Below are 23359 nucleotides of genomic sequence, written 5' to 3' on the forward strand. Positions count from 1 at the left end.
ATCAAGCAATTGGCACTAAGAGCGGAACCCAGCACAAAACGAAGGCAACATACACTTTGAGCCTTCTACCATGTACTTTTGGAGGGCCCATTGTTTAGAGAAAGAGGCCTTGTCTTAAATCGGTCTGCTGTGTTATCCCTTTTTTTCAGAAAGCCTGCACCGGAGTGCGATTTCATCTACGGACATTGAGAGTGAAGTTTCCTGAATGTGGTGAAACTGATAAAGTAGTGCTGGGCTTTGACTCGAGAGTGGTGTATGACCTTATCCTGAGGGAGGCTCAAACGCTGAGACCGATTTTAATTTTAATATCTCCACAATCGATGCAGAGGATAAGTAAATAAAAAAGGCTCGATCTCAGGTTGATAAACATTGACCCCGAATTACATGTTGTTTGACCTTGGGGCATGGGGGCAATCTAAACTTCTTCCATCCAGTAGAAGGGGCTTCAGGGAGTAATAGGACTGGTTATGGGTGGCAACAACCCTCAATGCCACCTCAGAAGCCGAATGGTTTAAGCCTCGGCTCTAGCTCAACCTGTTCTCAATCTAGCTTCATGGAACTCTATAGGCCATTCCAAACTCTTCACTTGCAAAAATAGGGTTACTTTTGCGAAACTAAGAAATAATTTGCCTCCAAGAAACTTGCTTGATTGTGACCTTGATTGTGACCTGCTATGGATGGGTACATTGTAACCTCACAGCTAGTATCAAAGGGCATTAAGATGAGACCCAAGGGGGGCTCTTAACGATGTGTAAAGCTGCCTATGGTACAAGTTTTTGTGAAGAGTTTTGACACTGTCAGGAATACAGGCTACAGAGTGGGAAGCTGTAAAAGGGTAAGGGGTTTTGCACCTTCTCATCTGTAACTTCTACTCGCATGTGGGTATGTGCCAAATAGACTTGTTTCATGCAATTCTCACTGATCTTATTACTTGGAGTGTAAATAACAGGGATGGTAAAACAGGGATATAAAATTGGAAACTTTTATCTATGACACTTTTTCTGATTTCATGTGAAAAACCATTGGCGCCATAATGGGGAACGAAGTTTCAAAAAGTATGCTTAAAAAAAGCAACGTATGAGAAGTCCCATATTTATGATGAGGCAGAAGCCACTAAAAAAATGGAGATTGTGCAATTCGGAAAATAAAGGGAAGGGACAGTTGAATCAGACGTGGCCCTCAGAAAAGTTAGACAAAAATATAGAAACTGGATAAGAAATCATCATGCCTCTTTTTAAATCGGGCAGATTCAGAGGCAATGGTGAGGTACCTCCAAAGGAAGGATTCACGCTCTTTTTGGGCAATGATGAATGAGCAACAACAAAATGTTTTGGGGTAAACGTAACTCGTGACTGAAACTGGGTGGCCCACTTTAGCCAAATTTATGGTGAGCCTACGCTTGTGATCGACTCAAAAGGACAACAAAGAGTGGAAGTGGTTGAAATAGAAAGGGCTGTCTCCTATGAAATAGATGCTGTCTGAGATGTCATTAAGAAGGCTGATGACTCAAGAGCACATGGTCCTAATAGAACGTCCAATAAGCTATTTAAGGGTGCCTCACTAAAATGGGCAGGAATTCAGAAACTTCTTTTTGACAACAGCCTGAAGACTGGCAATTTTCCTCCAACTTGGAGTACTGCTTACATTATTCCAATTTATAAAAAGAGCAGTAGAAATATACCCAAAAACTACTGCCCGATTTCGATTTTGGATTCAGACAGCAAAATCTTTGAGGGTCTGATATTAAAACATCTGGAAAACTGGGTGTGCAACAACTCTGTGATTCCACCCCCTCAAATTGGCTCTCGAAAATCACATCATACCATCTAAATGGTTTTCTCTTAAGTAGTCTTCAGGCTCTTGTTAATCACGGAAACTGCCATTCATGTTGCGGAATTGGACCTGTCAAATGCCTTTGACACAGTTTTGAGATCTAACCTATGGGACACGTTATCAAAGTAGGGCATGCCTTGAGGTTTGGTAAACTTGATAATGAAGTGACATGAAGGTTCCAATGTCAGAATCTGACTGAACCAGGAAGGCTCTTTGTCAGAAAAGATTCCCACTGCCAATGGCTTTTGACAGGGGTGCATTCTGCCGGTCTGACTTTAATTTATACATGGCAGAGGTGGGCAAGAAGCTGGAAGCAGTATCACTTGCTCCACCAAAAATAGGGAACATAGCAGTTTGTTGGATGGCTTATGCTGACGATTTTATTCTTATAGATCACATACAAACTGGAGGCCTTTGCGGCTTTTGCCAAAGAAAACAACTTGGCGATCAATCCCCAAAAAACTCAGATTATGTCTCTGGTAACGAAGAAATGCAATACCCCATTGCACTGCTCTATCAATGGCATCTCTCTGAATCTGGTTACCTCAATTACTTACCTCGGCTTGCCCTTCACTAGCTCCCTGGATAGACTCCATCTTAAACGTTTCAGAGCGAAAGCAGAATTCTACACTCTGCAAATGCAACGAATTAAGAGTAAATATTGTAGATTGTCTCTAGTACCTGTCATTCATTTCTATGAAGGCAAAATGAACCCCATACTGCTCCTTGATGACTGGGCATTTGAGCCCCTACTCTTGATAGAAGGTGTAATCTGGCGTAAGGTCCTGGCTATCCCAAACTTGCTACCAGTGGCTGCCATCAGACATGTATTTTGGTTTGTTGCTTTGAAAGCATGTGGCCAATGGCATACCTTGGCTCAGATGGGAAACTCCTTCAGCCAAGCGTGAAAACTATGTATCGCCCAACTGCTGAGGAGATGCCGATGGGGCTATTGCCCACCCATAATGCATTCATTAAGCAAGGTGAAACAAGATTGAGACAAATATCTCAGAGGATCTGGTTAATGACCCCGTCAGGACCAAAAAGATACTTTTTGTATATGACTGGTGCTCAAATATGGAAAGATTGCATGGATATGTGTCCCCAAGGCAGCTTAGTAATGACCATAGAAGCAGGGGGATACTGGCTCCCTGCCTCTTAAAGTTCCCTAGTAATAAACTCGGATATGATTTCTTAAGATTCCGATGGAACTTATTACAAACTAAGGAGGTTATGCTTAGAAGAAATATTGTTGATTTGGATGATGCCCAATACAGATTTTGTCATAGGGAATGCTTGGTGGAAACGCTAGAACATCTACTAATAGAATGCCCGAAATTGAGATCTAAGAGGTACTTGCATTTAAAGAATTTCTTTGGCTTCTGTGGGGGCATTGAAGAGGAATTTTTCTGGGACAAATGCAGTGGTTTTGGTGATTAACTTTTTGTATAGTCTGAATGACATGTTCCTAGGGAGCACAAACAAAAGAGATTGATGTAGCGATGATCATGTGTATTATCTTTGTTTTTTCTTTTTATTAATTTTAATTGGGCTTTAAATCTGACTGACAGTTAAATGTTAGTGATACTATGAATTGCATTTTATTTGTTGTTGTTGGCTTTGTTTAAATTATTCTTCTTGCTAAGCTTGAATTTACTTTAACCAATAAACACTTAAAAAAAACAAAAAAAAAGATTAGCCACAGTGTTGGAGGATTTTAGTTCTTTACAATACCGGTTGACATGCTGCAGTGCATTTGAAAATGTAACCTTTGATTCCAAGATGGAGTCTAAGTGAAACACATTCATGCTCTCCTGGCTCACCCATCCAAAGCTTACCTGGTGTTTTTTCACTAATTTGTTTATTTATTTGTCTTGTAAATTAGTAACACCCCTCTGGGGCTTGATATCTGTGTTGGGGATTGAACTATACAAAGGGTGCACGTGTATTATAAGCATAAGAAAAATTGATTCTGCTGAAATTGGATTTTTGTATCATTTGTGCTCAATCCACAAACTGTAAAAAGTATATAAAACAAAACGAGCACTGATCTAAAGTGCACCTTCTTGTTTGGGCATTTGGCTCCCAACCCCTTAAGCACCAACTTATTTTTTTCCCACAGGTGGAATCGCAAGAAGTCCGAGATATAGTGGTGTATGATCAGAACACCCGGGATGTGAGCTACTTGGTCTCCAACAGCTTTCTCTCCATCCTGATAGGCAAGCTGGATAGCTGCTACCAAAGGGTCTATGTCCTCACAGGTAAGGAGGGGCTATCATTTTTTTTTTATATTCGTGGTTTGGTTCAAACAGCAAATGTACACACCTTTCACTATTTCATGTGAGGACGATAAAATATAATCCCATCATTGCGCATATGAAAATTGATTACGTTTTAGATCATCATATGTTAAGTTGATCAAAGTAGAAACAGAATAAAACTGATATAAAGTCTTCAATTGACAGTAAAAAAGTCTGGTTTTGATGGTGGCATCAAACCAAAGAGCATCCGTACACCACAGGAATAGTCCTGGTGCACTGAGGACTAGGGTCCTGAGAAGCCCTTCTTCCATGAACCCCCTGCTATGTGTGTGGTACCTTGGAGCCCATAGGACACACTTTTGTGTATAGTGATTGATATGAATGCTCCCACTTGCACCACGCCTGCTCTATGAGCTGTCTGATATGAATGCTCCCACTTGCACCACGCCTGCTCTATGAGCTGTCTGATATGAATGCTCCCACTTGCACCACGCCTGCTCTATGAGCTGTCTTATCCTGTCACTTCCCGTTTGGGGTTCCGCTGGTTTTGAGAAGAACGTGTCCCTCTTAAGCCAGTGAACTGCTCTTCCAGGAATCCTCTGCATATAGCACTTCACCGCAAACTTACTATTGGTGCCTCATTTACATCCTTGCTTAAAGTGGCAGCAGTGTGAACCATGAATGTGTCCCTGAGGTACTAGGCGTTATTGGCACTAGTATTTGGCTGACCTGCTCATGACCAAAAAAGCTGCTGGGTTTGAGGCTGTTCCATGTCTGTGGCTGCTGGGGGTGAGGCGATGAACACAAGTAGAACCAGAGCAGTGCTTGCCCCAATCCTGAGAGAAACTCTGCACAAATTGGTGGGGTGGGGTGGGGTGGGGTGTGTGTGTGTGTGTGTGTGTGTGTGTGTGTGTGTGGGTAGGTAGGTAGGTAGGTAGGTAGGTAGGTAGGTAGGTGTGTGTGTAGGTAGAAGCCCTGCGCTTGGCCCTCATATTTTTAAGTCGCCTTTGCCAATTGCCTGATGGTTTAATTTGTTTGAGGTAGGTGGTTGTGAATTTCTTTAGATTGCCATGCAGAATATCTGCGAATGCAGAGAAATACTTGACATGGAGGCTTGTCAGTTGGGAAGGCTTTTTTTTTTTTGGTTAAAGTGCATAGTCACTTTGAAGAGTGTTGCTTCAGGTGTGAGGGCCTGGTTGCTGTTTGGAAAGCATGGTATTGGAAATTGCCTGTATATCCTAGAATGATTGTGGTCAATGGACAATCGAATGTGGGGATGATGGGTTTCAGTGAGGAGTAAGGCTTGTTTTTGGGGTCAGAGGGAGAAAAGTGGGTGGTCCAGAGGAACAATAAGGTAACTTTTGCTTAAAAAGAGAAAAAAAAAAGAAACGACCATCAATTCACGAGGTAAAGGTACCTACAAAGTCACAACTACCATTAGAATATCTCTTAAACAAATTATACTTTGCGTGGGTTTGAGATGTTTTATGAGCTAAATCAACCAGAACTGACAAAGCCATCGGGTCTGGCTTTTTGTAGTACAAAGGGTTGGTGCATTGAGCTTTGAGATGTTCTTTGTGTATTCTTTAGTGTTGATTTGGTAGGGTATGATCTGATCAGTCATTTATAACGTGCCTGTACACAAGTGTTTCCACGCGCAACAAGACAAGGGGGGAGAGACGGAGGGAGAACAAAACAAAAGATATTACTAGGCCTAGTCATTCAGATCGTGCAAGTGCAAACAACGCAAAGTGCAGGGAGGGAGGGAGAAGAGGGAAGTGCCATCAGGGCAGCATTGATCTAAGGATGAGCAGCCAGGAAAGTGCGGCTCTGGGTAATTGCAAGGTGGCAGGGGACTGTAAGGTTGCACTTACAAGTCCCTAAGTGCTTGGTAGGCCCGTACGCAGTGCAGGGGAGACTGGTCATGGAGAAGCCTGGTGCCCATTGAGACTCCGAGTTAGCCAGGCAACCAGCCAGTGTAGCAGACAGGGGGTCGGGCGAGAAGGCAGAGGCAAAAAGGAAGGTCTTGAGCTGCTTCTGGATTTTCATGTGGTCTGGGTCAAGTTTGAGAGGGGCAGGGAAACCATTCTAGAGGGAGGCAGCTGCAGAGGAGCAATATCTAACCCCACACTCTGCCTGGAGAAGTGTCTGGCCCTTAGAGAGCTGGAGGTGGCTGAGTGAAGGGCTGGAGAAGGAAGGTGTTTTGGAAGGGAGAGTTGGATGTAGTGTGGGCCCTGGCCCTAGAAAGCCTTGTAGACAATGCCGCAGGTCTTGAACTTGATCCTGGTTGTCACCGGGAGCCAGTGGAGGGGATTTCAGGCCTTGAGATACAGTGCCTGGGCTTGGAGCCAAGGACAAGTCTTGCAGTCTGTTCTGGATTAGTTGCAGAGGGTGGAGAGTAGAGGAAGGCAGATTAGGTTAGACTACTGAAACAGCCTATTTCTTAGAGAGAACCAAGGCTCTGGAGATTGTGAGCTTCTGGGGAAAGTGAGAAAATGAAGAATGCCTCTGAGGAGTTGCTGCTGTCAAGGGCCTTCTTGGCCAGGTCTGAGATGTGAAGAGAGAGTGGAGTCGAAGATGACACCAATTTTCTTTGCCTCACAGGAATGCGAAGGAAGGGGGGGGCCAAAGGACGGTCGCCAGAGTGAAAGAGGGAAAGGGGCTGGATCAGGGGTCCTAATGAGAAGGTTCTCGGTCTTAGTCGCATTGAAGCAGAGATCGTTATAGGTGCACCAATCCTGAACAGCGGATAGACAGTCCGGAATGAGTGAGAGGGGAGAGGCTGGGGGGACCCTGAAACAGAGAAGTGTGTCTTCCGCATAACAATGAAAGTTAGAGGAGAAGGTAGGGGTCAAGAAGACATTGAAGAGCCGGGGTGAGAGGTAAGAACCCTGGGGAACACCACATAAGGAGAGAAAGGTGGTGGAGAGAAAGGACCCAAGTTTAACCTGCGAGGGTTGGGTCCAGGACCTGATCCATGATGCCCAGGTTCTCAGTCGATTGGCGTGATTGACTGTGTCAAAAGCAGAGGAAAGGTCAAGAAGCATGAGGACAGAAGGAAGGCCTGAATCAAGATTAGTGAGCAGATCTTCACAGGTGATCAGGAGAGCAGTTTCCATGCCTCTGGCTGTTCTGAAGCCAGACTGATGGTCATGGAGTCAACCAACAGATTCAGTGTGAAGAGCAAGCTGGGAGATGTCCAGCATTTTCAGGAGTTTGCCCAGAAAATGAGGGCGAGGAAGAGGAGAGAGAGGGCAGGATATCCCGAGTTTTAGTGGTTCAGTGAGGACCCAGTGCCATAAAGAGGGCCTGGGAGGGAACAGGAGAGGTGGAGACTGCAGAAGGATTGGCCAGCTCCTTGGCAGATTTTAAAGAGTTTGGCTGTGGTGTTATGAGGCCGCAGAGACACGGCATTGGATATGGACTCTTCTTGGACAGGACAGAGAGTTGATATTGCCTTTTGGAGCAGGCAGCAGGCTCGTTTGTGAGAGGATGTGCCCTATGCCCTCCACTTCCTCCAAGCCACCCTGAACTTGCGTTTCAGGGCGGCGAGTTCAGAGTCCTACCAAGAGTTGCACTTGGAGGTAAGCTTTCAAATGGATTCTCATGACCGGGGCAAGGATGTACACACCCACTGCTATCGCTAACAATCAACTGAATGGGTGTGGAGTTTGAATTCCATTCTCATCTCCCTAAGAAGATATGATTGATGCACTGCCGTGAACTTTAACACACTAGCAGCACTTCTGAGCATTCTTTTCTTCGATTGGGTTGGAACTGTTGATCAGCAGGGCTGCCAAACTTTCTGGCACAATTTAAATATTTCAACACTGGTTGATTTCAATGCTAGCAATCTTAGCAGAGAAGTCCAGGACTCAATGGTCACGGTGTCTGGGCTGCCTTGTTGACCATACTGTACTGTACTAATACAACTAGCCTTTCAAACGTTCTGTACATAACGTCACGCTTATGTTTTTTGTATTTCTATTTAGACCGAGAATTATATGTGGTAACACCATTTCACTGCATAAACGTTGCAAGAATGATTGTTTTGTGCTGCCACGTGTTCTACTCTTAAACTACAGAGAAATGTGTCCTATGTTTTTCCCCTGCCAGGCCTTGCCTATCCCATTAATTCTACTCACTAACAGTTCCGCTAACAGTGTGTCACAAGGCTGTTTTGAGAGGTTTGTGAAGGGCTTCAATAGGTCTCAAGTTAGTATTTTTTAACATGAAGGCAGAGGTCGAAGAGTAAAAAAAAAAAAAAGTACTGGAACTATGTTCCCTGCTGGCCTGGGTTCGCTGTTGCCATGTCTGCCGCCCCCCACCACCCGACCCCAACCTCACATGCGGTCCAAATCCCCAAACAAATGCACCTGCTGTTTAAGGGAATGGACAGTCCAGTGCATTGAACTGCCAAGTTTCAACCTTTCCTACACTTTTATTTTAAAACGCAACTATTCGGAATAGATTCTTTTTGAAATAACAGTAAAACATTAAAAAAAATAAAAGTAGAGAAGCACCTCTCCCGCCCAGTTAGACCACTGCATGAAGGTAATGGGATCACAACACTCCTATTTGAGCTGCAAAAGGAATTTAGGATCACCAAATGCAGAGTATGAGAAACCATGCCCTAATGTACAAAAAGTGTGACCTGCCATCACTATCAACGTGAATGTGCTGAAATAGTCTTGCATAGCTCTCAAATTCATATACGTTTGCAAAAACAGCTGCTATGACTTGTCACCACATCCTCTGTCTGGGTGGGGTCTGCAACCTGTGACTCTTCCAGATGGTTTCACTGACTCCCATCGTCCCTCACTCTTCACTATGTTGGCGAGGGTAGTTAGGAGTTTCATTCCAAGATTTCAGGCGCTTTAACATACGAGGTCTAATCAGACCTAAAATGCAGACTGATTTTAACTATTCTTAGCCTGCAACATGAAGGCAAGCTATTATTGCTTTAATGTCCATTTGCTATTCTCCAAATAACGAAATGACTCCTGCTCTGCAGGAGGACAGGGAAGAGTAGTGATTCTAAACACTTCCCCACAATGCTACAAAACAAGCAGCATTCTGAATAATAAAGGTGAACCGGGCACAACATGAAGGGTGCATCTCCTTTGCCTCTTTAAGGTAGCCGTGGTCTAGCATACTCTATACTCGTCCAGAAGGGGCCTGAGCTAGCGGAGAAGCAGCCAAACAATGGGCTGTGGGGTCTAAAATGTCCAATCCAGCTTCAGCACTCCTCAGACTCTCCACCTTCCTGGACTCTCCACCAACCTCATTCTATGTGGTCCTGCCTCCAGGCTAACCTTGGACGTGAGACGTCTACTACTCTGTGCTTCAGCCCAGGCTGCTGTTATTCATCCTCCGCCTGTCTCAATTCACTTCTGCATGGGTCTTGGGTCTTTTCTTCCTTCCTGGAATGATAGACAACATTGGTGCCATGCTTTAGAAGTTGGTGTTAACAGAAACCAGGTCATAAACCAAGCCAGTCACCTTTAAAGGGCCCTGGAACTGTTAAGTTCCCATATAGCCTACAAATACTTGAGTTAAAAGAAGGTGTAGTGGTAACTTTATTTGGGGTTTCCTTGTCCCCTAAGGTGGAGGGGATCCCTCCCAGTGAGATCCCGTTTGCCCTGTCCCAAAGGGGGTGGCACCCCCGTGGGGGGTGGGACACATTTCCTGGATTCGTCATGTTCAATGTTACACCTTAAACGGGTCTGGTGTGGGGTCTTGAATTGTCACTGGGGCCCTTAAAACCACCCCAGGAAACAGAACCATTGTAGATTCCTAAACCACATTTGGGGGCTCGACTATGTTGATCCATGAGTCTGAGCACTGTCTGAGGTATTGAGTCTGTGAACAGTTGAATGGTTCCAACAGGTGGTGTACTTTAACAGCACAACAGCTCCAGGCTTGATGCTGGGAGACACCAGGCAATGTTTGGTCGGTGGTGCTTCAATGATTGATGTCTCTCTGATGCAGAGAAGGCTGCGACTCTGCCTCAGCGTCAAGTGAGTCTGAGCTTTAGTGTTGAAAGCAGCTACTGTGGGTCCTTGCAGGGATTCAACATGGTCTTCAATGTGCTTCAGACAGTTTATGGCAGCTTGAAGATAGAGACGGCAGTGCTCAATTTGTGGGTTTCTGTGAGGGCCTGTTCAGGACCCGAATTTTAGGAAAGTCCTTCTGCCCTTGCCTGCCAGGAAGGTTGCTTCAAGGTAATTGCAGGGCTGCCAATTCCAGTAGGCAGAGTCGTGGTTAACAGTCCCTCAGCAGCAGGTAGGCCAATAGGTAATTTCAAATGGTTCTCTGAAGTGCGCGAGGATCACATCTTGCACCCTCCATGGAGTTCATCTTCACCTATATGGTAGAGGATAGAAGGGGAGTTTGGGGGCTGACTGGATAACTGACACGCTTGGATAATTATATAGATGTGTAATTCTTAACTGTTAGCTGCATACCCTCGGAAGCAGAGTCTAAACCCCTAGCCTCTTAGACTAAAATTGAATTGCTTTCTGGGTTGTGGCTTATCTTGATTCAATTGTTAACACAATGACATTCTTATGACATTCTAAGATGTTTGTTAATTGTGTGTTCTCATTAGTTGATCATATCCTACTTGCGCATAGCCGACACGTGTTTCGAGGCTTTACAACTACGCATGGTAATTATAATGAAATTGCATATTTACATACATTTATCAGAAACCATATTTTTGAGCACCTACATTTATCATGTCTATGACCTTTAATATAAGGTTGAAATAAGATTTGAAACAAAATACAAATTTTGCCAATAACTGCATCATTTTCATTTTTGCATCAAATACAATTTAACATCAATATTGTATGGTAAATCGAATATTGATAGGGCAAGGAAGAAGATAGAGTACAAGACAAAGTGACAAAACAAATGAGAAGGAAAAATATGGAAACTTGCATTAATATGACTAAGTGTCTTGATCCTGCATCAACTTTGCTCTTTCAATAGTTATTATTGGTTGTTATACATGCTCAGTCAATCAAAGTTGTATCGGTTCCACTCCCTGAAACAGTTTTACAATACTCCACCAATTGAACAATTCTGGGCACACCCGAATTTCAGTGCTCTTTACACTTTGTACTCCATGCAGTTGCCATTGCTTCCTACCACCTACCTACCTGCATGGCAGGAGCATTGAGATGGATCCCTATGAAATTAGACCCAGAGTCCTCCACCTGGATCCCCAAGTCACCCATGCCCGCTAAACCTCCTCAAAGATCTTCACCTAACCATGTGCAGGCAGCATCTCCAGATCCATCCTTAATTCTTCCCTCACCCCAGACATTTTCCCAGCAGGTTTAAAAATATCTCATTTTAAACCCCTCCTAAAAAAAGAAAACTCACTACACCCACTTCTGCCTGCAAACTACAGACCAATCTCTAACACCTGCTTCTTAGCCAAACTCATTGACCATATGGCCTACTCCCAGTTCAATGCCATCACGGAAGCCAACCACCTCCTCGATAACCTCTCCCTGTACTTCTCCATTCACACAACCTCACCTGCTAAAACTATGCTGGTGACACACAAATCATCTTTTAAATCCCCAAGTCCGTCTACACCACACCCTGACCTTGCATCCTGCCTCGCTGACATTGATCATTGGGTGACTGTCAACCACCTGCTGCTGGAGACAGGGAAAACAATCCTGCCCTGTGGAAAGCCGGCACTCAAACCACCTCCTGACCTCACTCCCTAGGAACCCCGCACCCACCCTCCAACCACCACAGGCAAAAACCTGGGTTGTACGATGGACACTGACCTTACTCCATCACACCACATTAACACTGTCAAGTCCTGCTACCTTCACCATTACATATGCCGATGCATCTACCTCTCGTACCCCCCCAAGAGTGATTACTATCGTGTCCATTGTCCTCTCCCGACTAGACTACACCAACTCTGTCTACCTGGTCGCCCCTTCTTATCCACTCCAAGCTACAAAGGGTCCAGCACTGTACAGCTAGGCTCCTCCTCACCCTCGGCCCCAGAGAGCATATCCCCCACCCCACCATCCGTGCCCTCCACCGGCTCCCCTGTTAGACGATTGGGTCACCTTCAAATCCATATGAATCACTCATCGAGCCCTACACAAGACAGGCCTAAATTGTCTTCATCAGAAGATTACCCACTACATCCCACGTGAAACCTGTGCTTAGGCACTGCTCTACTCCTGGGCATCCCCTCTTTCATATCAACCAGAATTGAAGGCTCCACCTTCGCCATGCAAGCACCCACTATTTGGAATTCTATGGCGCTTGGCATCTGACGCATACAGGACCACATGGCCTTCCAGAAGGCCCTCAAGACATGGCTGTTTGCCCCCCCTTATCCCCTTTTTATTTTATTGTGAACTCCTGTGCTGTAGCCAGTGCCATGTGGCCCTTAGTTTCTGGCTTTCTTGTTCAGTCCTCTTAAACAGGGGGTTCCACAAGTGTAACACTTTGAGCAGTGACCCTAAATAAGAAAGAATAGGAATAACAAATAATTTGTCTTTCTGGATTTTTATACAATAATTGATAGACTCATAAAAGGTTTATTTCAAGCACATTTCAGGGGGTGAGTCTCCGATTTAGTCTGTTCGTAAACACCTCAACTCAGCCTTTCATCCTTCTACGGTCGATAAATGTATCAACACAGGTTTGGTGATATTGTATGTATATTTGTTTTATATAAAGCGCTTAAGTGCTATAAAATAACACATTATCATTTGGCCTTGGACATCTGCTTGCTTTCACCGGAATTTGGTAATATGGGCCTAAACACACTTGTATGAAATGTATATCACATTAGTTATATTGTAACCACATTTTTCCTAGTGTACTTAGGAACTGATATGTGATGCCACTTCCTGTTTTGTCAAGGGGTGAAAGGTCGTGTTCCATCTCTTCCCATGATGTTACTTCAGGGTGGGGTCAGTTGACATCACTTCTTGTGATGTCATCAGAGGTCAAGGGTCGTGTGATATCATTTCCGCTATCCTGGCATTTCGGTGAAATAGCATCCCTGTTGGCCCGACCCTAGCCAACTTTGCTTTGGCCAAAATGCACACTCCTTCTAATTTCCCCTGACGGATTTTCCCATACCGGGACTCTGGTTCACAAGGGCGTTCAACCTGCAGCGCATTGTGACCATGCCAATGGTGAAAGGCGCTCTACAGAGGAGGAGGATGATGATGATGAAAAACTCGGCCAGCATTGAGAGTGTGCAAAAAGCTGTTAGATTCCATGGGAATCCATATCATCTCTGCTTGCATCAAAATCCGATGCAGGCAAAGGGGTTATTGGATTTGCAAGGCAGAGCAGGTGGCGAATTTGCAAATTAGCATCTGTGATGTCAGTCTGCCATCCAACTGAATAAGACAGTTTGTTAAAAATCATGTGCAGCGTTTTCTCTGCATGCTTTGTTTTTGCGTGCCTTGAAGATGAGCCCATTAATGTTAAAAAAAAAAAAAGGCACATATTGCAACGATGGCAGAGGCTATTCTTGCCAGTTGGCTGGTTACTCCTTGAGAAATGAATGACCCCAAAGATTTGTCAAGGGTCTGTGTTCTGAGCATTGGTTTCAGCCGAATGCCAGAAATGGGCAGAAGAGTCTTGGGACAAGAGGAGGATGGCAGAAAACTAGATATGGAAGTGAAGAATAAAGAGATAAAATGGGCAGACTTGCTAGAATTGAGGTAAGATGGGAATCTCCTCTGCAAGGAAAGCATTGTTTGGGCCCTCTAATCTAAGGGGGATCTCTGCTTCCCACAGGATATTGTGGTAACACATTGCACTGTCATGGTTGAAGATAGGGCAGCGGTGAGTGAGTGGGTTGGTAAGTGCAGCTGTTGGTGTAGGGATAGTGGATGTGAAGACAGTTGATCTGTGACACGTGGTATCTGTCTATGGGCATAGACCAAATGGGTGTTCAATGAACAAGGCCAGTTTGGATCTCTAGGACACCTTCAGACCATTTCCCCCGGCACGATTTAAATCATTCTCTCGTTCTAAAATAATGTGTTACTGCACTGCCGTGAACTTGAATTCGCAGCCTTTCATATTCCAAATGGGAGGTATGCTTTGGGATGGACGTTCGGTCTGTTTTCAATGATAGTTCTTTAATAGAAACACTCTCCTCCATCCACTCGATTAGCCTAGCTCCTCAATGCTGCTGCAGGTTTCTGTTATTCTGCTGATCTAGTCCATCCATTTAGTGGAGTAATGGATGTGCTGCAGAGCTGCGGTTCCCTGAAGGAGGCGGGTTCCACCAAACCTTGTAAATGGCTCTTGGTAGTTCAGGGTGTAGTGTACCTAGAACAAAGATCTGTGTGTAAAGAGAATGTTGTGGGTTTAAATCCTAGACAGTTCAGAGGCGTAGACGTTCACGTGATGTTTTATATAGTGCCCACCAGGCCTTAAGTGGTGTCTCGGAGAGCTAAACAGGATATCAGTTCGGATTGAGACAATGTGGCTAACATGGGGATATTCATTTGACCATGCATAAAGCGTAATCCTAAAGGAATATAGGGTAAAACCTGATCATACATGATTAAGAAGAGCATGCACAGCAAAATGATTCCCAGCCCTAGTGAGCATTGGGACTTTCAGCAGGATATTGATAATGGATTTATCTGCATAATCTACAGGATATTCCTAAACCAAATACATCGCCATGTTATGGGCCTTGACTTAAGTGGATTAATCCGATGAGATGTATAACGGAGACCAACCTATGATAAATGTTGGGGTGCAGTAAAGCGGGTTAGCACTCGTGGGGGAAGGGATTTATGGATGTAAACTAGCCAGGAACTAGATGGCAGTCTTATCTTCCGTGTGGGTATAAAGAAAGCGCAGGCAATCGCGCCTTAACAGAAGATGCCTGCAACCTGTCCAGTAGGTGTAACAAGTTACGGACATGCTGAACTGCCTAGATGACTGCAATGAGCATCAAAGGGGACGGATACATGTTGTACAATGAGGCTTTTGAGCCAGTTAACAATACATCTTGTATAAGAGATACCCTTTACGCTTCCAAGGCAAAGTCCAGAAAGTACACCCTCGCCAATGCTGACTTTTGACCATACACATGCCTGGGGGGGGGGGTATGAGTTCATGCTTGGTGGTGTGAGGAACTCATGGTGACAATAGTAAAGACCGACACAAGTGATCACAGTTCAAGGGTGTTTATTAAACTGTATGCAGGTTGGGAAAACGCCTATCTAAATCTAAAATTGGAGCAAGCGTTGACCATCAAATGAAAATAAGGCAGTCCTAGTGGCGTTGTGTCAAAATAAAAAGGGCCTATACTAAGACCTATTTCCAAACCTTACAACTAATTCAAAAAGGGTGTGGGATGAGGGTGTGGGATGATTTTAAATCAAAGAAAGAAGTGTTCTTAAATAATATATGTCAGGAGGTTGTAGCTTGGATCTCCCTTTCCCACGTTTTGCACACAGGGAAAGATGGCATCTTGGAGCATAGTACACACTCGAGCCTCTCCCAGCACATCGCCCTTTCCGTTCCAGCTTATCAGGAGCATTGTTGGCCAAGTCTTGTTTCTCTTGAAAGTCTCTTGCCTTCAAGGGCCTGACGTAAATAACAAATAAGTTCCTTTAACAAAAATGAAGTTTGTTTCTTGGTTTCACTTTGGGTGAGGATTTCTCATACCTGGGTCCCCCTCTTATGGGCGCTGACCCTTCTTTACTTTCAGCCTCCCTTTTCTGGGTTCACTATGGCTTTTCCTTTGCTCACAAATCTTATGTTTTTTAAACAGTTCCAGTGGACATCCCTTGGCCGGGTTCACTCTTGTCAACACACTGTTACTTTGGACTTTAGACTTGCCCCCTTCTCGTCGGCATCCCTTGGTCAGGTTCCCAATTGCCAACTTCACCTTACATTCCCTTTCACTGTTTACAGGATTAACTTCCCTTGCTTTCTTTATAGTTCGTAGATCAAAGGCTTTCAACTGTACAGGGATTTGGGATAGGCCACTTTGACCTATCTTGGTGACTCTTCTATGGCCTTCTGGTTTCTATAGTTTCAGTCACATAGGTATCGACCAGAGTCTCTCCAGTTAGCACCCACATGGTGCCGGTTCCCTCTGCAGCTGGTCTCCCCTCAACACCTTTACAGTTCTTTTGAACTTGGTTCATTTTGCCACTTTGCGTCTTATCGGCTCTGCCCTCGACTCACTGGCTGTGATGAACCTCTTGTCTTTCTTCGTAACTGGAGTCAAGTCCAGTAGCAGGAGGTTCCCTCGCTTATCAGAGTTGACACGCTCTGTGTACCATTGACCTCTCTTACAGCACACTTGGGCTATTGTCCTCGGTCTTACAAATCCCTCTGTGGAGGTTTTGCGGGTCTATGTCGGAAAGAGCAAAGTCGTGTCTCTCCCTGTCAGCCTCTTGACATTTGCTGCCTTTCTCCTCCTCTTGAACTGCCGGACCTGGATAGCCGTCTTGTTGTGCAATCTACCTTGCTCGTACTGTGCTCTTGCTCCACCTTTTATCCCCTGCGGGGAAGGGAAAGGGCCATTGGATGTGTGTGTGATTCTGATCAATTTCCTGACTTTACCTGACCCTTGGTATTGGGACATGTCTGGTAAAACGGCTCTGGTGTGTCGTCCGTTCTCTGGTGTCATGCAACAGTGTTCACGTCGGAAGACTGGGAGGGGGTGGTCAGTGGTTTTGAATGTCATATGTGGTAGGATGGGGAAAACGTGTTGAAAGAAGGGGATTTCGTGTCTCACCCGTTGGCCTACGACTTCCGGAGGACCCCCATCCAGGTGATCCTCCCTCACTGGTCCACCTCCAGGAACTGTATGAAATAGCGATGGCCGTGTCCTGGCCATCTGGATGACAGATCCCCGGTGACTAGCTAGGAAGACGCCTTCAGGCTTCTCACAGTGAGAAGATTTCTATAGAGGTAGGATCCAGCATCTGTTAGAAGCTGGTGATGGAAAGGTTAGCTCATGCTCTAGTGGAGGGTGGTGTGATTGGCTACAATTTAGGTCATTGTGAAGGATAAGGAACCGATCAAGCAGTGGAGGTAACCAAAAACCAATGCGGCTTCGATGGAGGCACGAAGGCTTAGCTGACTAGATGACTTCATGTCATCTGAGACACCACGCAACCGACCAGGGATGTCATTTCCCGGTCAATTGCCACCTCGCAGTTATTCAGTTGAAATCAGTGGACTAAAGTAGGAGCGAAGCCCAGAATTGAAATATGTTCCGGTGACAATGAGCCATCTGATTGTTGCAAGAGAGTAATGGGTGGGTTTGGGCAGAAATCGGGCAGTAGTTTCCCTAAGTGGCAAGTCTTTTCTGAGGAGGGTAAAACAGGAGCTGTTGGGCCTAAATCTTACTTGATCCTTCATGTACAGTACCACCAGAATGGCAGTCAATTCTCAACGGGGGTGGGGGGGTAAGGACGGGGTTAGGAAAAGGAAGTCTACCTTTTTTGTGGTTTCAGTTTTAGGTAGTTCTTAAACTTCAAAGATTGAATGCCCTGCTGTGTCTGGAAGTCGGGTGACGTGGGATACAATTCATGAAGCCGGGCTCCCTGAATTCTTTTCACATCCATTCTCTGACCTGGGACACTTTACCCTAAGACAAATGAACATTATTTCTGCTTAGCCATCAAGGTCACACATGGTGGTGTGCCACTGTTGAGCCTGCACCTAAAGATGATGCATGGAGAACTCACACACAGGAAGCCAATAGCTACTCCATGTTACCTTTAAATCAAGCTACCCTTTGGTCACGATGCAAAGTTAAATCCAGTTGCTCATCAGCTTTGCCACATCCACATTTGCCATGGCACAGGCCATCGCTATGTTGGTCTGGTTGGGCTCAAGGAGGTACGCCAAATTGAGAATCTCACCCAGGGATGCTTGCGATGGCTAACCCATTTGGTGGCCACCTTTTTAAAAAGGTGATAGCTTAGCTCATACAATTGAAAACATCCGCCAATGACCATGGGTAAAAATGCCCCATCTAGAGCTGTTGTGAGTGCTGCAATAATGATTGATGGCATTGCACTGCTCATGTAGCCTGTCCAGCATGTGCAAAGAAGAGTTCCAACAGGTGGCCAATGAGGCCTTCAGTGTGGGCAGGCACAACTTGTGGCACATTTGCAGTTGGTGCAGTCAATTTGCGGCTTCCTAAGCCAGGTTGAAATGGGAGATGATGATCTCAGCCACGGCGACAATTTCTTTTTTAAAACTTGTGACCAAGAGGTGATATATATGCAAACAGGGGACTTGCATTGTCTTGCCAATTTATAAGGTAGCAAGGACATTTGACCCATTTTCTGCTGCAACAATGCTCAAATGAAAACTGGGAACCTAGCCACTGTTTCCACCTTCTCCCAGATGCCAACTCCCCTGTGGCTACTTCCCTAAAATTGTTGCAGGCACAATGTTGCCTGGTGCTGAATGGCACACATCTGCTGGCCCCTTTTGGCTGTTGGCGGAAAACATGACTAACCAATGTGCTAGAAGGGCCATCTGGTTCCTGCTCTGACCACTGTTCCAGATGTCCATGATGAAGTCGGATTTTTATCCCATGGACTGCTGTAGTACATTCAGCACCGTAGCCTTAACCTTGTCTTATAATTCTGGTACTGCTGCTTTCTTAGAAAATCAAAACTGGGATGTTACCAGCCTTTGTTGTTTTCCTAAGGTTCCGTCCTCAACTAGGTAGCCACTACACCTATTGCTACCATTATAGCTGGGTTAGCATTGAGTAGCTGCTGTCTGTTTCATGATTGGGCAACTGCAAAGGCTTCTGTGATATTGCCTTGATTCAAAGAGTGCGGGGGTGGTCACTGCTATGTGTTGTTGATGTAGGGGGAGTGACTAAAGTTCAAGAAAATCTTTTTAATAAGTGTTGAACTGTACACTCCAATCCAAAAAAAAAAAGCTTTTTTATGTCACTGAATCTTAGACGTCTTATTCCATAGGTTGATTAATATGATGGTCTCAGAAAATACCCAAATGTCCTAATTCAAAAGTAAATTGCGAATTTCAAATTTGTTTCATATGTGGCAGTTATCTCTTGGTGGTTAAATGCTGAAATCCTCATCTATAATAATGGAAACCTCATTCCTAGATTCTGGTTCTTGATATTTGTATTGATTACATTCTTGTGTTGGTAAATAGTCAATTCCTCTCTTTTTGATAATCAGTTCCTCTATCAGTTACATTCTCATCCTGCATAGTTGAATACTGAAATCCTCATTGTTAATGATCAATTCCTCAACACATGTTTCCCCATTCTAATGACTCATCAGGAGTGTAGGTTACTTGGACCTAATATACGTCCATGTACTAATGTGATGAACCTATTGGATAAGAAATATAGTAAATAGTGTATTGGTGCACATTAAATGTTCACTGACAATATATGAACTATATTGAAAGCACTATTTTGGACTAATATTGAATTACGTTTTTCTTTAGTATTCTAATGGCATTCTGTATAGTTCCATTGACTCATATGGTTTTGATTTTATCTGTAAAATGTGAGGGGGGAATATTTGTAATAATTTTGAGCTCTCAATTATTTTGATTACTTCATTTTAGACAAGGATCAAGAATGATCATATTATATTCCCCATGTGGTTTAGTTAAAGTAGGGTGCCTCTCTTTTTCTTGAGATTGGTCTTCTTTTGTGCTACTTGCATACACAAGTACACCAGAAATTCAAAATGGTGTCTATTTATACAGCGTTTAGGTGACTTCATCACCAAACTCAATTATGTCATGCATGTGCAGCCATTTTTAGTAACTGTACATGTTGGGTCCAAATTTGTTAGGAGGGTCCAAAATTGACAAATGTGTTAATTGGATAGAGCAGAGTATCAAATATACATATATAAATTGTAATTTCTGATCTACTTAGTTGAAATTAGATGCAAGGTGTGGATGGAAGAATAGAAGTCGATGTTTCAATTTCAAATGTATACAGAACTATGCAAGTAATATACTCTTGTGTTGTGGCCTATTCACAAATTGTGTTTTGGGGGATTTGGTCCTAATGGATGGTGGTGTTCTGTGTAGGTACGTGTACATTTTGTGTAATTAGTTTGTGGGTGTTTTGAAAAATAGTTTTATGCTTGTGCATGAGATTATACTTCTGGATAGATTTGTCTGCCATGTGGTATGACCTTTGTAGGTCTTACTAGAGCAATGCATATAATTCAGCATCTTTATTCAGGCCTATATTGCATCCATCCGTTTTGCTGATTCTGCTTGACTTAATTTCATTTCCTTATTATTACCCCTGCAATATAGGTCTGACTAGCAATACTAATTCCTTGCCTCCAACAGAACCTAAAGGTAAAGGCGGCATGATGCTCCAGTCTGATTAGTGCATTGGAATATGATGTTATTCCCCCTTCAGCATGAGTTTTTTGGCTCTAGGAAATGATGCACACCAAAACTTTAGAAGTCTTAACAGAGCATAAAAAGGCCTAACAAATGAAAACGGCATGTTCTCCTCAACTTAGTCTTAACAAGTGAAAACGGCATGCTCTCCTCACCTCAGATCTACCTTTGGCCTATGCAGGCAACGGGCAGTTTCTTTTCTCACTTTGTTACTGTCTATACATCTCTTCTTTCTCTCCGAGATATATTGTGCACTGTAAGTAGCAAGGATCAGGGGAAGGAGCAATCTGGAGATTCCACTTGTTACTATAAACAGAGGGCAAATAGTTATGCGAAGCATGAACTTTAGGTTCTGAGAGAGGGCACCATGAAATATGGAGTCCCCAGGCACTCGCTTAACTCTCCTTACAGTAAGGTTCAAGGTAGTGCTCAGCCTGCTAACCAACATACTAACTTGCAGTACTGTGCTCAGTTAGCCTTACTGGTAGTTATGCTTTTTGGGCACTGCCCATTGGGAATGATCATCAGACGTTCGCAGCAGGGGCCAGAATCCTTCGTTGTTCGTCCCAGAAGTTTACCTCGGTCTCAAAAAGGCCACAAACTCCCACAGCGTGCATAACCACAGGCCAGAAATGTATTCCTGCCTCCACCTGCTTTCCTCAACTTGTGTTTTGGGATGGTTCTTGCAGGGCATTCTTGACTCAAACATATTAGTATTTATCGCAAACATAATTAATAGGGAAACAGTATACACATTGTAAACCATGTGCTTCACAATTTGTGAAACTAAGTGCAATTGTGCTATAGCCAAGATCCCGAAGGAACATCTTGCATGAAATAAACACAACAGACATAACCCACATATTCATAACATCTAGACTTGACGATAACATTGTCTGGACCTTTTGTGAAACAGAATAGTTATTCCTCATATAGTTGCTGAAACAATTCCTCTTCCGCCAAATAGTTCCATTAAAAATAAACACCATCTTACGTTTTGGATATAATGGGCAGGGTTTTATATGGCCTGGTCTTCTTCACGGCAAAACACCATATCTGATTGATTATGTTCTGTTTCTGCAGCCGATTTCAGGATGCGGAAAATTGATAATATGCATACCTTCCTTGAGATTTGTAACAACTACAACTGGGAAGTTAGTTAAAGTTGGCCAATTATTAATAGTTGTAGTTGTGGCACACCAGTTGCCCAAAGAAAGAAAATGTCACTGGATAAAGTAAAGTCAAGAGATCTGGTAGGACAGCAGTATGCTGTCCCAGGGTGCAATTTAAGTCCACAAGTAGTTCGTTTTAGCAGTGCGATGGGTGTCCAAAGATCCACGTGCATTGAACTAAATACAGTGAAGACTACTGGTACCTGGTCGTGGAATTTCCATTAGGGACAGCTCCGTTTTTTAAACATTTATGCCTATAACCCAGCAGCCCTCCCGGTGGAAAATACTTTGGCAATATAGAAATTTGACTGTTGATAACATACACTCTGTTCTTGTGCATTGAAGCATGCAGCTCGTATTGTGGTGAATGTTTTGGTAATATACACAACTTCCCTAAACTGAAATACATGGTGTTCGCAGGCACTGTAGTAGACCTAAGCTGTCAAGAAGACGAATATCGTGGTAATCTACAGACCTGCAATGGGATGCTATACAATCTGTTCTCTTATAAAATAGGATATATGCTTGAAGCTCTCGGGATAGTGACTATTGTGTAAATATGCATATCTGGCCTGAGTTGATATGCATTTCTTTGTAATGCATTGCAAAGTGTATAAAACAGAAGTTGGGTGAATACTATGGTAATGTGCACACAATCCCTAAGATAATTGGGCATCTTTGCATGGAACTTCGGGAAATTAAAGATCTCATGAGCCTTCACTCAGGCAGAGATGTTTAGCTACGGGATCCTAAGATCCTGTACAGTGATGCTAGTAGCACACAGACACAGGGATGGGTTATGATGCTAAGGACCATATTTGCGTGTGGGAAAGGGAACATTTTTATTTTTTTAAATAATTTTTAAATTCTGGTATGGCTGCTGAAGCATCCTTCCCTTTGAGAACAGTGGGTGTTGGACCCTCTTACCTTTCTATGCGCTTCAGGTGACCGAGCAAGAGGGCTATATTGGGTGCAGTCATGGAGCGGGGAATGGTGAAGACGGTAGTGAATGGTCACTGAGAGATGGAGGCAGGCGAAGCCCATCACTTGGCAGGCAGACTGCTCGGAATGCGCAGTCGCAGGGAAACGTATGCCGGGACGGTGATGAAGCTATCAGAATTTTGAGTCTGAGATGAAATCCTGCGAATCAGCAAGATCCACAACTGCGCTCCAAGTTCTGGATCCTGATTAGACCCTAGGATTCTGAAGTTCTACCCAGGGTACTGATATGGATTCCGTCCCCAGGCAGGAATTGAGATGTAAGCCTGACACACTCATGGTGCTTTCATGCATTGTGAACCCGTAGGCCCTCTAAGTGAGGTAGCACTATACCTGATGGATGGGGATGCAGATTTTACTCTTACACCAATAGCAAGACCGACTCAAGAAGTTGGCAAAACGTAGCTGCTCTACTTGCAATTATTTACAATCAGGAGTAGAACAGACATCGTGCAAGCATTTTTCTCGATGTTTCACATGAAAAAACAAATTTAAAACAAATATTCATTATCACGTCATACTATGTGGCAAAATAAGAAAACCTACTTGTGGTTGTGATGGGCTTAAGGGGAACATCTAGGTATACTATGGGGGATTGGATTATGATTAGATCTCCAACATTAGGTGGACAACTTATGCCCACCCCTAGTGCAAGTCATCTTCGCCATCATA

General features: G+C 44.0%; 1 protein-coding gene across 1 annotated transcript in view; it reads left to right on the forward strand.

The window, feature by feature from the left end:
• Window positions 1-23359, forward strand: part of DUSP8 (dual specificity phosphatase 8) — a 167796-nt gene that overhangs the window by 81264 nt on the left and 63173 nt on the right. The window contains exon 3 of the mRNA XM_069623958.1: window positions 3956-4094. Coding sequence (XP_069480059.1) covers window positions 3956-4094 — 139 coding nt within the window. The remainder of the gene's footprint in view (window positions 1-3955; window positions 4095-23359) is intronic.

This window comes from Ambystoma mexicanum, chromosome 11, assembly GCF_040938575.1.
Source record: "Ambystoma mexicanum isolate Mex_15411 chromosome 11, UKY_AmexF1_1, whole genome shotgun sequence".
Classification (NCBI taxonomy): domain Eukaryota; kingdom Metazoa; phylum Chordata; class Amphibia; order Caudata; family Ambystomatidae; genus Ambystoma; species Ambystoma mexicanum.